We start from the raw sequence: 20,584 nt of genomic DNA, 5'->3' as shown, positions 1-20,584 counted from the left end.
CGTTGGAAGTGGAAAATACAAACCAGACTGGCACTTCTCAGCAGGCCAGAATTTACAGTGGAGGAGGCCTATGGAGAAAGAGCACGATTTAACCCAAAGGAACCAAAGGAACGTAACCGGCAGCTCTGAAGGCACCGCCCTCCTCAGGAAGTACTAACCCTGTAGCTCTTGGATGTCGCCAGAGGGTCGCTGTACAAGGAGGAAGACTGCTGAGAAACAAAAACAAAACACAAGCAAGAAAAGAAAGAACTGGTCTCACAATCGTGAAAGCAGAAAGCCTATGTCTACTTTATATCCCGTAATTCATTAGTGATTCCTAAGTGTTTAAGGCAGTTAAGTGACACACAGTGAGAAAAACTTAACCATTAGACATCTCTTTGACTATCAATTCTAAGGGCTCAGAAAGAAAAACACTTGGAACAGTTTTCTATAAATGTGTCTTAAGTCCCACTGGTCTTTGAACATGAATGTCGGGAGGTGAGAGGGCCACCTGAGACAGTGTTCTGGGAACAAGGGCCTGGCTGAGGGAATGTCGCATACTGCGGCCACGTCGCAGCAGTCACCAGAAGCTCCTGTGACGTCGAATGGGCTTATCCTGATTACTGGGAAGCCAGGTAAATGAGCTCTGAGTTATTGCTATAAACTCTCTTTTCCAAATGGATTAGGAAACCTATATTTCAGAACAAGCCATGGGCAAAGTGCCTTGGTTTAATTAGATAAATTATACTGGTCACAGTGAATCCATGCATTAAATAAGGCACAGCATTATTTAAAAAGGAATTAAATCTTTTTTCCTGATGTCATCTCAATACATTTTCAGTTCTTTTTCACTAAGCCCAATCAGACATGGAAAATAAGACTAAATCATGTATGCAGGTTTTGACAACTGAATTATTTTAAATGTACTGTGTGCCATATATTTAATATGTTCTAAATGTATGATGTGCCAAGTGCCTTGAAAAAACAAGAGATTCTCACATTACATAATTACATTCTTCTCATCACATATTTTTTTGGTTGTGCTGCTCAGCTTGTGGGATCTTAGTTCCCCAACCAGGGACTGAACTCAGGCCCTGGCAGTGGAAGCGCTGAGTCCTAACCACTGGACCACCAGGGAATTCCCTCTCATCACACTTATAGTTTATATTTCCACATGTACATTTTTATTTAGTAAAAGGACATACACTGTGATATGTACTGATGTGCACAACTTATTTTGAAATGTGTCCTTCCCAAAAAGACGGGCTGATGGAAACATGGTGGGACAGACAGATAATTACACGATAAAGGAAACACAGTAAAAATGTCAACTGTTGAATCTGAGTATAGGTGTGTGGGTGGTTACTATGCAATTCTTTGAACTTTTTTGTAAATGTTAAATACTTTACACTTAAAAAACTGGAAAAAATGGTCCTCATTAATAAATGTGGTGATTCAACATTTACCATCATTCAAAGATACACTCACACAGACAATGTGAATTCAAACACAGCCATTCACAGATTAGTCCTAACTACTCAAAATGCAAAACAGGGGATTAGAAATGTGTTAAAGTTGGATAAAACACATGAAGCCAAAAAAACCTTGTGACAAACCCGAGAACAGTAGGCAGAGGTGGGTTTGCTATGTCTAAGACTGCTATAGTTTCTTTGGTCAAAGTAGAGCCCACTCTGCAAAAAGCAAAATCAAACACATTTTTCTTAGGTTAAATGTTATTAACCTAACAACAATGACAAAATTGGATATTGCCAAACCCCTTTGAATTATATTAAGTCAAAGTCAAAATAACAGCTATTTCAAGTCTCTCAAAAAAGACTAATATTAAAGGTTAACTTTTCAAACCAAATCATTGCTAATTTTTTTTTTTTTACTTTAAAAAGAATATAAATCCTCAGATAAAATAGAAAGGAAATAGTAAGTGAATTATTCTCATGTCACACTTAGGAATGTCCTTGAAAAACCCAGGACGAATGGATAATTACCGCTTTTATAATCTATTTAGAAACATCACAGAAATCATTAAAGCTTTTTTTTTTCAAAACTCCTTCTAATTCCATTATTTGTCCAAATAAACTCATCAAATTAAATTACCAAAGAAAGAGTGTGAGCAGTAAATACGGTTTGGTCTAAAACATCTATGGCAGGTTCATCTTCAATATGCTAAGCCAAGCAATTACATTATTGATTTGCTTGCGGCGGGGGCGGGGGGGGGGGGGGGAATCATCTATAAAATTTCAGCCATCTCTTCTGCTCAAGGTTAAGGAAGCCCAGGCAATCCCTGACTGAAAGACGGCTCCTCCACTGTTGACAATGCAATAGGGGACACCCCCTCCTCCCACATAACCCTGCCCTGCCCGACCCGCCTGCACCACACCCTCTGAGAGGCACCATGACTCACTTCTCCCCAAAGCTCCCAATACTCCACCTGCCAGGGCCTCTCACTAATATCCTCCCGTTTCATCCTCGCCTCCTTCCGCATTTCCACCAGCCAAAGGTTCCCACCCCTCTCTCCACCTCACCAATGGTCAGAGCCCTACCCAAGGGAGCCCCGAGTTAGCAAAGAGCTTGGGCTGCACTTCCTCTGCCAGTGCTGTTGCAACTCGACAGGGAAGAGGTGTTCCCAGCACCCCAAATGGGCACTGTAGACATTTTTTTTTCTCCATACAGCAACACCATTTAGCAAGTTGGCTGGAATGGAGAACACTATCAGTCCTACAGTTTAATTACACTATAGGTTGAAGAATTTTCTGCAAGACCGCTTGGAAATTCTGCCATCATAAACCTTGTTGTTTCTACCAGAAAATTAATTTCAAGTTCCCCAAATCTCAAACCTATAAAAACAATCATTCAGAATGACAGCTCCATGTGAGTTTGGTACTGCCTATAATACCACAACTGTGCTTAGTCGCTCAGTCGTGTCCAATTCTTTGTCACCCCATGGACTGTAGCAGACCAGACTCCTCTGTTCACAGGGATTCTCCAGGCAAGAATACTGGAGTGGGTTGCCATGCCCTCCTCTAGGCGATCTTCCCAACCCAGGGATCGAATCCAGGTCTCCCCACATTGCAGGCAGATTCCGTCTAAGCCACCAGGGAAGCCCAATACCACAACTAAATCAATTCAAATTTCCAAAATAAGTTATAAGAATCTCACTAAACCTATTCTTAAGGTACCATCCTCCAAAGTGCAATTCATAGATGAAAATACAATATTAATGAACTTAGTGTGACACTTTCCTAAGTCTAGCCACCAGGGTTAGCATACGCTAGTGAAGTGAAAGTCGCTCAGTCACTTCCGACTCTTTGCAACCCCAAGGACTTAGGCCTGCCAGGCTCCTCTATCTATGGAATTCTCCAGGGAAGAATACTGGTGTGGGTATCCTATTCTTTCTCCAGGATAGGTGCCTCTCATGATTTTCCCAACCAAGGGATAAAACCAGGGTCTCCTGCATTGCAGCTGGATTCTTTACCAGCTGAGCTACCAGGGAAGCCCATCATACGTTAACTTGACATTAAATCTTGTAAATGAAAACAAAATTATTTTAAAATAAGGTTCTGATAAGTCATGTTTCAGTATATTATCAGGTTTCAATAATGCCTGAAGAGCAGCCCTAATTCTTAACTTCCCTGAAAGGATCAGTGAATTTTACAACCACACAAAATACTGTGATATGAGACACAACAGAACTAACCAGTGGGTCTTTATGAGAACCAGAAGATCTCTTCTTCATTCCGTAAGAGTGACTGTAAGAATGACTCTAGAAGTAAATATTGAAGTTAACTTTAAAGATTGGATAGTGAAGTTTTAAGATAATTTAATAAAACCATCTTAACATCATACACAGAAAAACGCCCACATGGGACACAGAGCACTCCACACGCATGCACTCTACTTCCCACCTGTGAGCGGGAAACTGGCTAAGACACACAGCCTGCCTGCCCACCAGCGCTCCCCTCATCTCCTCTGTGCCGTCCAGCACTGTGTTGAGTCAACTGAAAACTTAATTAGGCTTTAAGTGGGGACCTTCACTCCACACCTCATTTGAGTCTCTGCTTCCTTAAAAACGCATGAGTGACAAGAGAGGCCACTTCCTTTTGCAGTCCTCCTTACCTAAAGGCCAAAGAGCAATCTTGTGTACCCAGCAAAGCAAGATGAGAACAGAAAACAACACTGCACTGCCCGAGACAGCCCTCTTAACCCGAGTTACTGGTCCACAGCACGTGCTGCTCAGCGGAGAGCAGCCGGCACAGCGTGGCCTGTCTCAAGGAGCAGCAGCGTCATTAGATAATAACCTGACCTCCGAGTCCTTTGAAGATAGCACTGTCTAATACATAACTTCTAGGAGTCAGAGCCAAGTGCATGTGAGGGGACAGAGGACAGCAATACTACTGAACAGGACAACTGGCAGATAAGAAGTCCAATGTGGATATGCACCTTTGGTCTGAAAGGAGGAGATGCAGCTAGAAGGGTCCTAGCCATCAACAGCCTGCTCTACACACATCACCTGAAACATGCACAGCTAGACCCTGAATCAGTGATTACAAACTCATTTTCTTTTTTTTTTTTTAAAGTGCATATCTTTCTTTTAGACATTATTACTCTGAACATAAGAGCTGTGGCAACCTATGGACACATTAACCCAAGAAAAACACACTACAAGTAAACTTCCTTGGCCAAAATGACATGCCATTAAAAATAAACCAAATCAAGCAAAAAATGAGTGGATGGAACTGATGTTTCAGTTGTCACCTGAATCCTTTCACAGCTGCTGGCTTGTGAGACAAAACATAAAACATAGCAGGTGTAGCTGTAAAACACGCCGCTGTAGTTCAGTACGTCTCAGAACACCGCTGGAAGCATGTCTTCCAGGGCATGAGTATGTGTCAGCTGGGTGACTCACCATTTTAAGAAAAGACACTACTACCAATCCTAGTCCTGAATAGGAAAGCAAAAAATTTTATCTGATCCTGAGATCCTAAAAGGCAAAGCTATTCAAGTGCTAAATCATGTCACAATTGCACACTAGAATTTGCTGTTAGTCACATATTTCCCCCAAACATCACAACAGACCTGTGAAAAAGTTAGACATAATCTAGGATTAGTATAATCAATTGTTTATAAAGTGAAACTATATTTAACACAAAGTCATGCAATACGTACTAATGATGGAAGTCTTGATGATCTATCCTTAAGAGCACCATACTGGATTTCAGGAAAAGGTGAAAGTTGGTTTTATTTCCAAAATCAGAAATATAAAGGGGGGGGGGAAGCAACATTTATAGAGTTATGAAAAATCCAGCACTACTTTAAAAGTTCCAAATTATTAAACATAACAGTTGTGACATCTGAATTAAAGAATACTCTCCCCCCTCACTCTTTCCTAGTATAGGTTATTGTTAAACTATATGTACAAGAAAAACTGCATGTTCTCATTCAAAACCAGAATGTATAATCAGTAATGTTCAGATGACTCACCCCAGTACACTACAGCACAAAACACCCAAGGAAGCCTTCAAATGCAGGCATTAAGCATCCTAAAGGTCTGTGACCATCATTGTCCATCACGTGAAATGTGGCAAAAGCAAGTCATGGAGAAGCAATGAAGCAGGAACACATAGCTAGTATAATGAAACTTACCAAAAAAGCAACAAACAAAAAACCAAAAGACGAAAAACAACTGCAACATTAAAATGGGGAGAGTTCCCTTGGATCTGCTTATGCACACACTTGGAAAACAACCCTTCTCAAGAACTTTCCCTATGAAACATAGTGAACAAAGCTAGAAACTTGGTGAGAGCAAAGTGTGGAATGGATAGTATACATATAAAAGTGGCATGAAATATAAATCAAAGAAAATAGATATAAAATTTATGACAAGACCAGAAAAACCATATTCCCTGTAAGGTCTTTAAGAAAGTAATACGTTTAGCACCACATGTCAAATTCAAGAAACCAAATTAAATAGTAACTAACTACTCAGATTTGTGCTTTCCTAATTTTTTAAGCATTCTAGTGAGATTTTTTAAGCAGTCTTGCCCAGAAGAACAATGTATAAAGCAAAAGCAATGAATAAACTCCTCAGGTAGTTTGGTAAAAATATTTTTCTTTTGCAACTCTTATACCCATTTAGGATCTTAGGGAACACTATTTAGAAACCTGATCTAAAGTAATGTTTTTCTAAATGTGGACTGCAACTCATTAGTAGTTCATAAAGTCAATTTATGGGTGCAACCAACATTAAGAAAATACAAAATAACTAGAGTAGATCACGTACAGTACATATTATTTTTGTAAAATTTGTTTCTGTATTTTTTATATACTTCTATACATACAAAAACAGGCACATCTCTGGGTATGTATGTTGGATTATAACGTAAAATGTATTCCTGTCATAGAGGCTGCAATTTTAAAAAGCCTAAAATACACTAGAAGATAAAATTTAAAAGTGTAGTTCTAATAAAGCATTAAAATAATATTTCAGACAGAACAAAGGTTTCAATTCATGCTTAGTGAGATGATCATTCACAAAAAATATTGCAGAAATTCCCCAAAATGTATTTCATAAGTATAAGGCTAAGTGGTATAATTTTACCACTGGCAAAATTAAATTCGGTAAAAATGATATTGCAGTAAATACTAACAGGTACTGAAGCAAAATATCTGCATTTGCATACTTTCCTTATATTATCATGAAAACAGAATATAAAGTGTTACTACCATGTGTAAAAAAAATCTTTTTTATCCAAAATTTTCTAAAATGCCTAATGGTGTGCATTTGGTGGTAAATGATGCGCGCGGTCAAGTCACTGTGGTGAATGACACTTCACTGAAAATAAAGTTCCCTCTCTATGAAAGTTTCACCTGCGACTTCTCTCAGTTAACAAAATATCTTTTTTGTTTAAAAAAAAAAAAAACCATGACCAAAACATGTATTACTCAAATCACACATTCCTGCATATAAACTATTCCATCCTCCAAAAAGGTAAGTTCATTGAAGGAATCAGTCTTAGTTCTCATCCTCTCTGTAACATCTGATCTTCTGCAAAAACATAAGATTTAACAAGTTGAACTGAAAATGATCTATTTTGATTTTCTTTTTCCAAAATATAATGCAGAGCTCAGATAGTTTTATTATATTTATCTATTCATTCAGCTGCGCCGTGAGGCTTGCAGGATCTTAGTTCCTCGACCAGGGATGGAATCAGGGCCCCAGCATTGGAAGAGTGGAGTTCTAACCACTGGACCACCAGGGAATTCCCTCAGTTTTAAAAACTGCTGAATCTGATAGGAAAATCCACAACTTGGACATCCCAATCACTACCACTGGTTGTACACCCGGTGAACAAAAAGGATCCTCCAGTATGTGACAGTTGGTATTTAAGTTGTTTAAAAACAAATGATTCATCAAAGAAGGGAGAACTGAAAATATTAAAGGCTCTAGCTAAACAAAATATTTCCAAACTTGCTATTATAAAAAGTATTAAAAAGCAGGCTACAGAAACAAAAGTTCGGCAAGTGTCTGTTTCTGTGGGAATGGACCTGTTGCTCAAGTCCCCGGGGCGCTGTGGTCAACAGTGAATGCGCAGTACTAACGCTGCACATTTCCCTGGGCTACACGCCACAAGGTCTTCACTTCTGGTGTACGGGCTCGGCTCCAATGTGTCCCTGTAATGTCCTTCGATGGGTTCTTCCACGGAATTAAACAGTGTAGGAGTAAATGACAGAATAAAAAATTCCAAGCATATTAAAATTAAATTCATTAAAATTATACTAAAGCCACTAATACATAAATAGGAACTAATAAAAAACAACAGTAAAGCTCTCCACCAGTGAAAACTGTGATGTATCCCTACCACTCTGATTCAAGATCACCTCATTTTCTAATTTTGGATCTCTTCCTTATAGTCTTCTTGTATTTCAATATATAAAAGCATGACCAAGCAGTCAGTCAGATTTTTTTTTTTAAAGGTAGATTGCTTTTTAAAGAAGCACTGTTTCAATTCTAAACTCAGGGCTTTGATTTAATCTTCCTTCCCCAAACCTACCATCTTGAACCATCTTGAACTATCTCTGCTCTATTTTTATACAGAATGTCTATAGCATCTATACCATCTCTAGCCCCACATAGCTTCAGGCAGGACACCTTTCAAAGAAAGCAGTTAAGTGGACAAAAGGAGAGATCAAAGTCCGAAGAATGTGGCATAAAACCATAAATACATCTTCCTCATAGCCAAGTACTGCTGATGTTCATGTACCAAATACAAGGTCCAAAAGTCTTAGACTTTTTAATATACAGCTCATAAGTTTAAAAAAATAACTAGAAAAGAAATACCAAACCCCAATAAAATTTAGGTCAAGGTTTTAAGCCATAACATATATTTTTACAGAGAACACAAGTTGTCTATATTTTTGGTATAATGTAGATGGTAAAGTTATTCTAAAAAGCAATAATCTGATGAAAATTTAAAACTCCCAAAATGATCAAGTTAGAAAAAAGAAAAAAACTATATTTCTTTTATACTGTGTTATTAGTAAGCTTTCATTTCAAATCAGACATTTCTAAGAAAGTCTAAAAACTTAAATATTCTAAATGTATACTCACAGTAGTACTGAAGTCTCTACAAGGTAAAAATTTTACTAATCTTGAAGTTCACAGACTGCTTTTTAAAAATATTAGGAGTTTTACTTTTTGCTACATAATAGCAAATTTTCATAATTACCATAATGAAATAAAATACTATGAGTTTCAGTTATATCTTAAATTTATTTAATGATGTAATTTCCATGAAATGAAAATCAATCTCATTTTGTAGACACTGAGTAAACAACTCCTTATTTAACTGCAGATTTATTTTTTGTTTACACATTTGTTTTAAAAACAAATTAGGTCGAACTTGGATGGCTTTACCATTAGGTTAAACTAATATGTAAGTTTCCCATGCAAATTTACAAATAACCAGCTTGAAGACTGTGAACTTCACACTATGACCATTATAATAAGTCATATATTTTTTAAGAAGAGGTGAGATGGGATTATTTTCAAAGCCCTCCAAGCTCAACTTTTAAGTTTTTGTTAACTCCCTGTGAGAAAAAAAAGCACCAAAATCTCTCCAGGGAGAAGCATGACAAATTTATTATCTTAAAGCTCTTTTCCTTTAAAATCATTCTTAAACCACTAGTTAGATTTCTATAAAGGCTTTTTAATATTCTTATAAATCTAAACTTTTATAATCAACCAAAATGTTTATGATTCAAGTACTAGCTTACTAATTTATTTCAAAAAGACAGTAGATTACATTCACCAATAAGAAATATAACCACTCTTGGGAACAACTGTACGTTCAGAAAACATCATCTCGCCTGTCATTCAATTTAGTGCATATGCATGTGCAAAATTTATGGGAAAAAGCTGCACCCAGCCAATATGCAACAGATTTTAGCAAAAGGAAAATTATCTAAAAAATAAAATATGGTCTTAAGAATGTAAGTGAATTAAAAAAAAAAAAAAAGAAATATAACCAGAATAAAAGACTATTTAAGAATGCAAACATATCAATAACTAGTATACCAGAACACACTCAGTTTAATACAGTGTATTTTCAAGATAGGAAAAAAATACAAGATAGGAACATTATACAAGACAGGAAGAAAACTAGACCTGGCGATATTAACAAATACAGATCTTAACAAGAATAGAATTTTACTAATGAAAAAATCTAGATATGAGCACATATACTATATTAACAATGTACAAATTAAAAGCATTGCTCTAAGACTTAAAACACAATTCATTAAGAATAGAGATCAGCTTTTTTGGCACAATATGCAAGCCTTTAATGAGCAATATCTCATTTATTTTGATTTACAATGATGTACACTAAATACTTGAGACAAACTACAAAATATTAATCAAAATATTGAAGCATGATCATTTCTATAAATATGGTAAGACAGGCATTTTGAAAATCAGAAGTTCAATTTTTCCACTGAATAAAACTATAATTAGTCACCCATGCCCCAAAATAATAAATTTTATTAAAAAAATGATTATTTAAAAAAAATCTGAAAGTTAGAACCATGCAGGTGTTATTTTATAAAATCAATCTTATTTTGTGATGATTTTCCAAAATCAAAAGCCCTTTTATAGAAAAAAAAGTAGATATACATGTTAATAGACAAAAATATTTACGATTTTAGAATTGATTTACTTATAGCAATAATTTGAGAGAAAAATATCACTTTCCAATGAAAAGAACTTTGCCAATATTTTCTTTCTTTTTTTTTTTTTTTTAGAAAAGACAAAGGGATAGCTTTGCTATTAGGGTGTAAACAACTTAAAATACCAACCCTGTGACTGCCAAGACTTCGAATGGACAGTGCCTCCTCAACTCCCTGATAAGATAAAAACAAACAGTAAAGGTGTGTGAGGGACTGCAGCAGCTGGTGAGGAAAAGCATCAGAGGCAAGTCTGTAGGTCATTACAAACCAGAGAAGGACGATGATGACTGGATCTGTGGGAGTGCCTGGCCCTTTCCGACTCTTCCTGGGGAAGGAGAAAGTACAGGGACAGTTAATCACTGAGCAGACGGCTGTCTATCAGAACTGGGCACAGAGGTGAGTTTCCTCAGAGCCGAGGCTGGGGCAGTCAGGTCCCTCAGTTGGAAGGGAAGTAGAAATCATCTTAGCAATGTTTTCATTTGAACAAGTGTATGTATGCCGGCCATTTGTAGAATGTACTCTATATATTGTACTCTATAGAATGTACTCTATATTGACCAAGAGAGCACAATATACCAAGATAAAAATAAGTAAGTATACTTAACCAACAGAAATTGAGGTCAGCATTAAAAGCAGACTTTGATCTATTTATGATGTTAGTTTATGCAAGGCAGGAAGAAATGTTTATTATAGATGTAGTTTATGGTGAAAATGTATTCTTTTAAAGAGATTTGGGTTATAATTTTGTGCTCATTGCAAAAAATTTTTTTCTTTTACCACTTTAACTGGAAAAGTAAAGAACAACTAAATGAAATAGCCCCTGACTGTGTATAGTTAATATGAAAAACTACTTATAATTAGGGGAAACTGAGTAAATACTTTAGAGGTGATAAAGTTGCTTCAGAAGTTATGCCTTATGAAGATTGTGAAAAAAAAAAACACATAAAAAATTCCAATTAACTAAAAGTAATACTAATTTTTTCCATATTCAGCTATTAGCACTGTGGCATTAAGTACTAAGTCATGTGAAATTAAATGACTAGTCCCTAGAACGTTATCAACTGTAAGAAACTTCTGATCTTTCAGAATTTCAAAGTCTGGAGTGTCAATTCACATTGACTAAGAATCTACACACAACTGGCCAACTGGGTTCACAGCTAATCGACACCGCTTTCCCCAAAACGCACCAAAACTTCAACACCCCATGACAATGCAGCATGATCATCATGCAGATGGAATAATTAGATGTGGCTATGCCTGATCATTTATCGTGAATCCAGCAACAGTAATTCAACAGAAACACCACAATTTAATGCTTTGTTTTGGTCATGATCTTTGAATATAATTCCAAAAAACGCCTGGTTGTCATCTGTCGTGTACATTGATGCATTTGATCAAATCTGTTCAGAAGTCTGTTTATATGTACCAGGATGATTCAATAATTCAATATTCAACATGGTGTTCTGATCTTTAAGAATTCATCACTGATTCACAGTTTTGTTATGTGATAGATACATGTAATCTGTAAGAAGCCAAGCAAGTTTCTTTCCTCTCTTTGACTATCAGGTGATGTATCACAAAACTTTGGGGGGCATGAGTGTTAGCCCAGCAGGGTAGGTCAGCTTACTAAGTGGTAACAAGTTCTAGGCTAGTTAGCTTTGTTAGTTTAAGTTAATTCCATGTGCCCGCTCCTAGTGTTATCTGGGGTACCAGGGTGACATATCAATACAAGGTTTAATGTTCAGTCTTCTCTTTATTCTATCCTTTCTTTTCCTTCCACCTACCACACAGGAGCACTTTTAAAAACCTGCCTCTAAAGAGTACATCCCATTAAACATGCAGCAAAGATAGATGAATTCATATTTATCCTTAATTACGCCTATTATAAAAATAACTCTAAATAACAACACAGTAACTACTGGAGTATCTCTAGATTTACACAGCTTTCTTTTTAGCACCATTTGGAAAAAATGACCTAATGAGTTCAGAAAACTACAGAATAAAATGTAAGCCCATATAGGCTGGGAGAAATTAGGATAAATTTTTAATATAGGAAGACTCTTCCTTCTAGCAGTCGATAACCTAATTGTTTGTCTATGCATTATTTATTACAAATTTATTAGTAATTCATATTTTACACTGTGACGATCACATGCCAACTTCTATGATAAGTTCATAGACAGAAAGCAGCCAGAAAGGCAAGGATAAGAAGTAAGAGGAAAAATCAGTTTGAAAAAAGTGCCAGAAGGGGTTGGAATGTTAATTATTCTATCTGAAACTAAACCCCACCTTCTCTGCCTGTCCAAATCCTACCTATTATTTAAGACTCGGACACCTGCATTTTAAACCCTAACCCAAACTGCTCCTTTTGACATAAGAATTAAATATTAGACTTTTAGCATAGGCTTTTCTTATTTAATGCTTTGATCTGCCCTAAGATATTAAAATCCTAGGCAATTTGAGAATTATAATACATAATTATAAGAAGAAATTAATATTTCCACTTTTGCAATTAAGAATTATTTCTCTTAACTCATGCAAAAATATTCTTAAGACATTATCAGTAATATTAAGCCAGTTACATGCAGAAGACACTTGAATAAAAAAATAAGCGAGCTTTAATAACAAGAAAGGACAGATTCCACTCCAAAATAACAAACACATACATGAGGAGTTGCTTAATTTTAAGTAACCAAACATCTTTTTTCTCTCTTTTCTAAAATATCACAATGAGACGTATGATGAAGCTTTAAAATTTGTAGGTAAATACAATCATAAATATTTAAATTCTAGTTATACCTTAAAATGCTATTCTAGAAGGGATTTGCTTATGAAAGTTGCTTGTTAAGCAGCAATTAAACAGTGGTTCTTAACCTCTTAGGGATCACAGACTCCTTTTGAGAATCTGATGATAAAAATTCCTGTGGCCATTTCACATGAAAACATACACACACTCAAAACCTGGCATGAGATGTTTTTACCCCATCCCTCAAGCCTATTCACACACCAAGCTAAGAACCTCTGCAATCAGAAGCAGCTAGGGCAATTGTCAGCACTGAAAAAAGCTCAAATTTAGGAATGACTCACAGTAACTCAAACATTACTGGTTGCAATTTGCTCTTGCAGCTAACAAATTTGGGAGTGACAGTGTAAGACTTGAAAGGAAACTGAGAGAACTAACAAAATAAAGGCAATTTTCAGAGGGGATGAAAGAATGATTTGGTTCATCTTTCTATGAAGAATCTGATGACATAGTTTTTTAAAAAAGAGAGAAATGAAGAAAGGGGCAGGGGAGAAGGTGGGATGGAGAGGGGTGGGCAAATTTTAGGGACAGAAGAACAGATCCACAGAGTGAAAACACATTCATTTACTCAATCTTTCTTGGTCAGGAGCATTTATGAGATGAGCGTGAGGCTGTAACTACAACAAAAATGGCTGGACTCCAAGCACACATTTGGTCCACTACAGGCAGAAGAGATACTCGCTGACCTTTAGGTTCAAACATGACAAACACTCCTACTTGGCAAATGATTAGTCAATGTTTTACTTTGAGATTGCATATTTCAGCAACTGATCACAACATGCAGGGCAGGCAATTCTGGCCTACCAGCCACTTCTGAATCTGTCCCCATTTCCGATCAAAGGAATGATGAGAGTGCTACAAATGCAAAAGTTTCACAAACTCAAGTTTCCAACATACTGTCTGCTATGGAAAGTCTTAACTTAATCACATTCATTTGTCCTGCAAGGCAATGATTGTTAATTCAAAGTTACGCATTCAAAATACACAACGTACTAAGCTAAGTATGTTCAGTCTGCAGCTAAGAGAACTACAAATAAAACTGAAACCTAATAACTCTATTCTTACAGTTCACTACAATTTTAGGAGTATGAAAGACAACGCATTGTATTGTAACATTTCATCTCAAGCCAAGAACTGCATTCAATATTTGAAGCTATGAGGTAAAAAAAAAAATTAGCAACACATTAACTGCTTTTGGCTTTGTTTTTGAGCTGAGACAATATGGACTCTATATACATCTTTTTAACTCATTAACAGAAAATTCACCACAAACCCCAAAATAAAGTGTTTAATATTGCCCTGCAGCTTTATCCCCCCTTTGAACTAAAACATCAGAAATGTTTTTTATGGGAATTTTCAAAGTCAGGTCAATGTCAGAAGGAAAGAGTAAAAAAGAGTATTTGTTTTCTTTTTAAACCAGCCCAATTTCTATATGTCTAGTTAGAAATTTTTCTTTTTTTTTTTGCTTTTCTCACTGATAATTACGACAGATGGAAATGTATTAGCTATACAAAAGTATAACATAAAACCAATCATAATCCCACCATAGATAAACCAAAGTACTCAGAGTAAATACTTCTTTCCAGTAGTTTTTGATCTATATATGGATACTAGTTTTTGTAACACAAGACTGGAGTCCTAAAAGTGCTACAACTGTGGGATTTTTTTTCCATTTTCTTTTATGAATATTTTCCTCCATTATTAAGTATGCTTACAAACTATAAGGTTGTTTCACAGAGTTTAACTATGTAGTTAAGCTACATAGCTTAACTATGTATTTATCATAACACAGTAAAACTTCTAGGACATTTAGGACTACAGTAAATAATCCTGTCATCTCTAAGCCTTTTTTGGCTATTACAAGGACTTATAACACAACAGTAACTTATGACAAGAGGTATATAGGTGTCTGCTGTTACGATTTCAAACAAATATTGCACTTAACTTGCTGACACAGAATGGCTCGTTAAAACACATACATCAGGTTACTCTATTCCCAGTATTTCAAAAGGAACCAGGTTTACTTCAGAAGGAAACTAGCCATGTACTGATCTGGGCGGGGAATAACACAAAACCCGGGTTATTTTCCCCAATTACCTCTTTCTGCTGCCGCTCCAGTTCTCTCATGCGGATATCTCTTGCTTCAGCCCGGGCTGCCCGTTTTGCTGCCAGTCTTGCCTCTGCCTGCAAAGTAACAGAAAGACTGAGCTTTATTTAAAAACCAGTGGTTCCAGCACCACCCCTCGAGACCAGCTTGGAGGATAGAGAGTCAGAAAGAGTGGGGACATGGCGTTGTCCACCAGCAGCCTGACGACCTTTTCGGTCTACATCCCCTCACCCCCTCCATAACTCACTTCTTTTTCTAGTCCCAGAGTCTCCTGAAATCTGGGCCTTTATGCACAACTGTCTGACTTGATAACATACTCAAAACATTTCACACTGTCCATTGTAGGTTTCTCCAAACTTGCTTTTTCCAGAATTTCTTTCCCCATCAGTTTAATTATACAAATTAGAAATGGCAGGGCTGGCCCCTGTTTCACTGTGAGCATCGCCAATATTCACTCTCCTGTCAATTTTTGACCAGCTCTTGGGTTGACTTGACAACCCAAGCTGTCAACTCTTGGGTTGAGTTTCCCTCTAACCCATCTCGTTTTCTTTATGCTCACTATTCCTGCTTATTTCAGGAACTCTTCCTCTCTTTCTCTCTGCGATAATAATTGACAAGCCATCAGATTCACCACTTAAAAACATACAATTCAGTGGGTTTTTAAGTATATTCACAAAGTCGCACAATTATCATTACCATCTAATGATACTTTCATCACCCCAAAAGGAAAACCTGTACCCATTAGTCGTAATTTCCCATTACCCAACCCCAGCCCTTGGCAACCACTGGTCTACTTTCTGTCTCTATGAATCCGCCTCTTCTGGACACAGCATATAAATGAAATCATATAATAAGAACTCTATCTCTTAGACACTGCAACTGCCTCCAAATCCGTCTACCTGACTCCAGACTCGACTCTACAATTCATCATATATGTGGTTACATGACTGCCAGTCTGCCTTACAAAACACATTTCTGATCAAATCAATCATTCCTCTCTGTAAAATACTCTAGGGGCTCCCCCCTACTCATCGTTAAAGCAAAAATTCCACAGACCAGCACAAAGAGGGAGAAGGGAATGGCAACCCACTCCAGTATTCTTGCCTGGAAAATCCCACGGACGGAGGAGCCTGGTAGGCTACAGTTCATGGGGTTGCTAAGAGTCGGACATGATTGAGCGACTTCACTTTCACTTTTCCTTTCATGCATTGGAGAAGGAAATGGCAGCTCACTCTAATGTTCCTGCCTGGAGAATCCCAGGGACGGGGGAGCCTGGTGGGCTGCCGTCTATGGGGTTGCACAGAGTCAGACATGACTGAAGCGACTTAGCAGCAGCAGCACAAAGAGAAGACAGGAGACGAAGAGCAAAAACAGAGATAAGGTTTCTCCCAGTCAGTTCTCTGCCTTTTGTCCCCCAGTTGGCCCCAGCTTCACCAGCTGCATCCATCCACCTCCATTCCTGGACTCCATCTCCTGGGCTGGGAGGTTCAGCCTCTCTTCACAGAAGATTGTTTGCTGACAGGAGGTATTCTCCCTTCTCTCTTATTCAGTGACCACACTACTTTCTATTAAGAGTTCCTTCAGGCCCTCTGTCACAGAGAATGCCCTACGCACATGTCCCTACTGTGACTTCTTACACTGTGTTAAATGTATTATATGGTATTAAAATTACATGCTTCTGTCACCCTATAACTTTCATGCCTCAGTGTCTGCTAAACAAGAGATTTCCAGGCCATGGGCCGGTGTATCAAGGAAATGAGACAACAAAACAGCTTGATGTACCATACGAAACTAAAAAAATCTCTGTGGTTTCTCTGGGAGTGCTTTCCTGGCTTCTTGGCTGGATTGTAACTCTGATTCAGAGTCCTCCTCTGATAAGGACAGTAGCTGCCGCTTCTCCTGTTGTGATAATATTTGTGCCCTGGTCTCACAGTAGGAGGGCCTCCCAGCGGTAAAGAGCCCACCTGCCAATGCAGGAGACAGAAGAGACGCGGGTTCCATCCTGGGGTCAGGAAGATCCCCTGGAGGAGGGGCAAGGATACTGGGGTACATGGGAAATCCCACGGACAGAGGGGCCCGGCGGGCTACGTACATGGGGTCACAAAGAGTTGGACACAACTGAGCAACTGAGCCTGCAGGCACTCTCAGACTAAGAAGAGATTCAGCCAAGGTTTAGAAGGATCTCCTGTATGTAAGCACTACCCTGAGTGCAAAAAATACAGAGTAGGACATGCCATTTCTGCCTAAAGACTTCACAGTCTAGCCGAGAGAGAGAAACATACTGCTTAAAGGAAGGACGCCTGCAGGAAGGGGCAGTGGGTTTTGCCAGGTAAGGTCACAGCAGGCCTCTAAGAAGCATAGACAGTGTAAGAATTACTAGTTATTCAACTATCTCAAGTCTGGCATTTTCCTAGTCAGTTTTATATGTGTTTTAGTAGCAAAAACCCTGCAAAGTGAATTGCAATCTACCATCCTTAAGCTCTCACACCATCATCTCCAGAGCACTTAGTTTTCTCACATGAATTTTCCAATGGCCTCTATCTTTAAAACACCTACACTCAGACTTCCTTGGTGGTCCAGTGGATAGGAACTCACGGGGCAATGCAGGGGACACGGGTTCAGGCCCTGGTCAGGGAAGATTCCACATGCTGCGGGGAAATTACACCCAGGCACCACAGCTACTGAAGGCTGCACGCCTAGAGCTGATGCTCCCCAAGAGAAGCCGCTGCAATGAGAAGCCGCTACAATGAGAAGCCCTCACCCCGTAACGAGGAGCAGCACCAGCTCCCTGCAACTAGAGAAAGCCCACTCAGCAACGAAGTGATCCAGCGCGGCCAAATAATTAAGTAGTTAATTTAAAAATACGCCTACACTCTCCACCTTCTCTCCCCCTCTATGAATGATCACCACGTTCTTACCAGAATGTGTATTTTACAGAAAAAGACTTCAAGGCTAAGTGATGCTTCAGCACATAATAAATACATCTACACTTGCAGCCTCCCTTAGAAATATATCAAGAATGCCGATTTAATCCTTCTGATATCTGTGGCCAATTCTGCACAATCTATTCTAAAATGGGAGTTCTCTAACCAAACGGAATTATAGGTAATCGAAATTTATTCTCTAATAGTACAACCTCTTGCACAACAAAAGGGAAGGGACCTAACTGCCATACAACAGAAAGACCACGGGCGTCAGGGCCACAAACACACCCTCCTCTTTGCTGCTCAGCCAACTCTAAGCAAAACTCGGATGTTACCTCCCTTGGAGATGGTATTAAATAGAGCAAGCTTTAAGAAGATAAAGAGGTTTCAAAACTACTTTATCTGTTTCTTTTTTATACATTGCTTCCAGGTTCCTGATGGTAGGAATAGCAAGGGGCTAACAACCAATGGTCATTCCAATCTGGTAAGACAAGATGTGTACTCTATTCTTATACATTTTTACATTTTTTTAAAAATTTTGAAAGTATAACAACAGATTTATAGGAGACTTGGAAAACATAGAACAAAATTATATATAGTTCCACTATATATTACAAGCATTTTAAGTAAATTAAGATTTTTAGTTGGACTTTCAAAATCAAATTCTCAAAAATTAATAAAATACATAGAAAAGTAGAAAGATATAATAGACCTGAAAAGCACCGTGAACCAATCCAACATAATTAGGATTTATACAATTTTCAGACAATAGCAGGATACAAATTCTATTCAAATTCCCATAGATTATAAACCAGGAGACACTGGAACATATCCAGGGACATAAAACAAGGTGCAAAAATTTCCTGGTCTAAAGGTATTGAAATCATATACCTTTATGATATCATATATATATCATATGATATATATGATATATGATATCATATATATGAAATCATATACACCTCTTAACACTGTGGAATTGTTAGAAATCAATATCAAAAACATTTGAAATTAACCCACATATTTCGAAGTGCAATGTGACATTTACCAAGAGAGATCTTTGACTCAGCCACTGAAAGCCTCAGTAAAGTTACAAGACAGGAAAAACACAGAGCATGACTGCAAAGAAAGCCTTTAAATGAGAAATCAGTATCAAAACGAGAACTTAATGTCAAAGATGCTTAAAAAAACCCATGTATATGGAAACTAAATGTCCACTTAAATGAGTGTATACAAGAAGTCATAACAAATAAAGTTAGAAAATATGTGTAATAGAATAAAAATGAAAAGACATTTATCAGAATTTGTTGCATTCCACTAATGCTGCTCAATGCAACTAAATACAATGTGAAATTTTAAATAAGGTATGAAAACAAATAATAGATCTTAGCATAAAATTTTGTAAGATTTGAATAAAACCTGTACTTTAGTTAATAATACTGTGAAGTGAAAGTGAAAGTCACTCAGTCGTGTCCAACTCTTTGCGATCCCATGGACTATACAGGCCATGGAATTCTCCAGGCCAGAATAATGGAGTGGGTAGCCTTTCCCTTCTCCAGGGGATCTTCCCAGCCCAGGCAGGTCTCCAGGACTGCAGGTGGATTCTTTACCAGCTGAGCCGTAAGGGAAGCCCAAATAATACTGTATCATATGTTAATTTCATGTTTGTTTGTTTACAACAGTATTTCTTTATATTTTCAGAACTGGATTAGAAATTTCAAGTCTCATTCAAAATTGTTTTAAAAATCACTAAGATAATAAGCTTTCTAGACTTTTACCCATAATACTAGATATACTGATATATGTTTAAACAGTCAAATTATAGGTACACAAACCACACTTCAAAGCAGCAACACCAGCACCTTCCCTTCAGGATACAATTGTGTCAAAGAGCTACCACAGATGAGTTTTAATCCACTCTCACAGATACAAAATAAAAAAGATAAAACAATAAAGGGCCACAAGGATTGAACTAAGTTCAAAACAAAGGTTGGGTAATAAAAATTAAACATAGAATCACCACTTGACCCAATAATTCCACTTCTGGGTACATACACAAAAGAACTGAAAGTAAAGACTCAAACAGACATTCACACACCAAATGTTCACAGCAATATTACTCATAAGAGCCAAAACGTATAACAACCCAAATGTCTATCAGCAGATGAATGGATAAAGAAAATGTACCTACATTTTCCATACAATGGAATATTATGTGTCCTTTAAACAGCAGGAAGCTCTGACTATATGCAACAACTCTGATGAATTTTGAAGACACTGTTGAGTGAAATAAGCCAGACACAAAAGGACAAATATTAAATGCTTCTGCTTATCTCAAGTTTCTAAAATAGTCAAATACCACAGGGATAGAAAGTAGAACAGTGATGCCCAGTGTGGGAAGAAGGGGATGGGAGCTGTTATTTTAACGGGTACAGAGTTTTACTAAGGATGCTGAAAAAATTCTGAGGATGGCCAGTGGTCATGACTGCACAGCAGTTTAAATGTACTTAACATCACTGAATTGTACACTTG

General features: G+C 37.5%; 1 protein-coding gene across 14 annotated transcripts in view; it reads right to left on the bottom strand.

Annotated features, from left to right (window-relative positions):
* The window catches only part of LRRFIP2 (LRR binding FLII interacting protein 2), a 106,007-nt gene that overhangs the window by 47,732 nt on the left and 37,691 nt on the right, over window positions 1-20,584 (bottom strand). For 5 of the 14 annotated variants that reach the window (XM_061127724.1, XM_061127730.1, XM_061127732.1 and 2 more), the window contains exons 3-5: window positions 15,119-15,205; window positions 10,487-10,543; window positions 10,348-10,392 (exon numbers count right to left, since the gene is read on the bottom strand). In XM_061127724.1, the coding sequence (XP_060983707.1) occupies window positions 10,348-10,392; window positions 10,487-10,543; window positions 15,119-15,205 (189 nt within the window). Of the gene's footprint in view, window positions 1-158; window positions 210-1,595; window positions 1,671-3,691; window positions 3,758-10,347; window positions 10,393-10,486; window positions 10,544-15,118; window positions 15,206-20,584 lie in introns of those variants that run through there. The other 9 variants (XM_061127734.1, XM_061127735.1, XM_061127736.1 and 6 more) reach the window with 5 other exon arrangements.

Source organism: Dama dama, chromosome 24 (genome assembly GCF_033118175.1).
Source record: "Dama dama isolate Ldn47 chromosome 24, ASM3311817v1, whole genome shotgun sequence".
NCBI lineage: Eukaryota > Metazoa > Chordata > Mammalia > Artiodactyla > Cervidae > Dama > Dama dama.
Note: the sequence above shows the minus strand (reverse complement) of the source record. Positions and strands in the feature narration are given on the sequence as shown.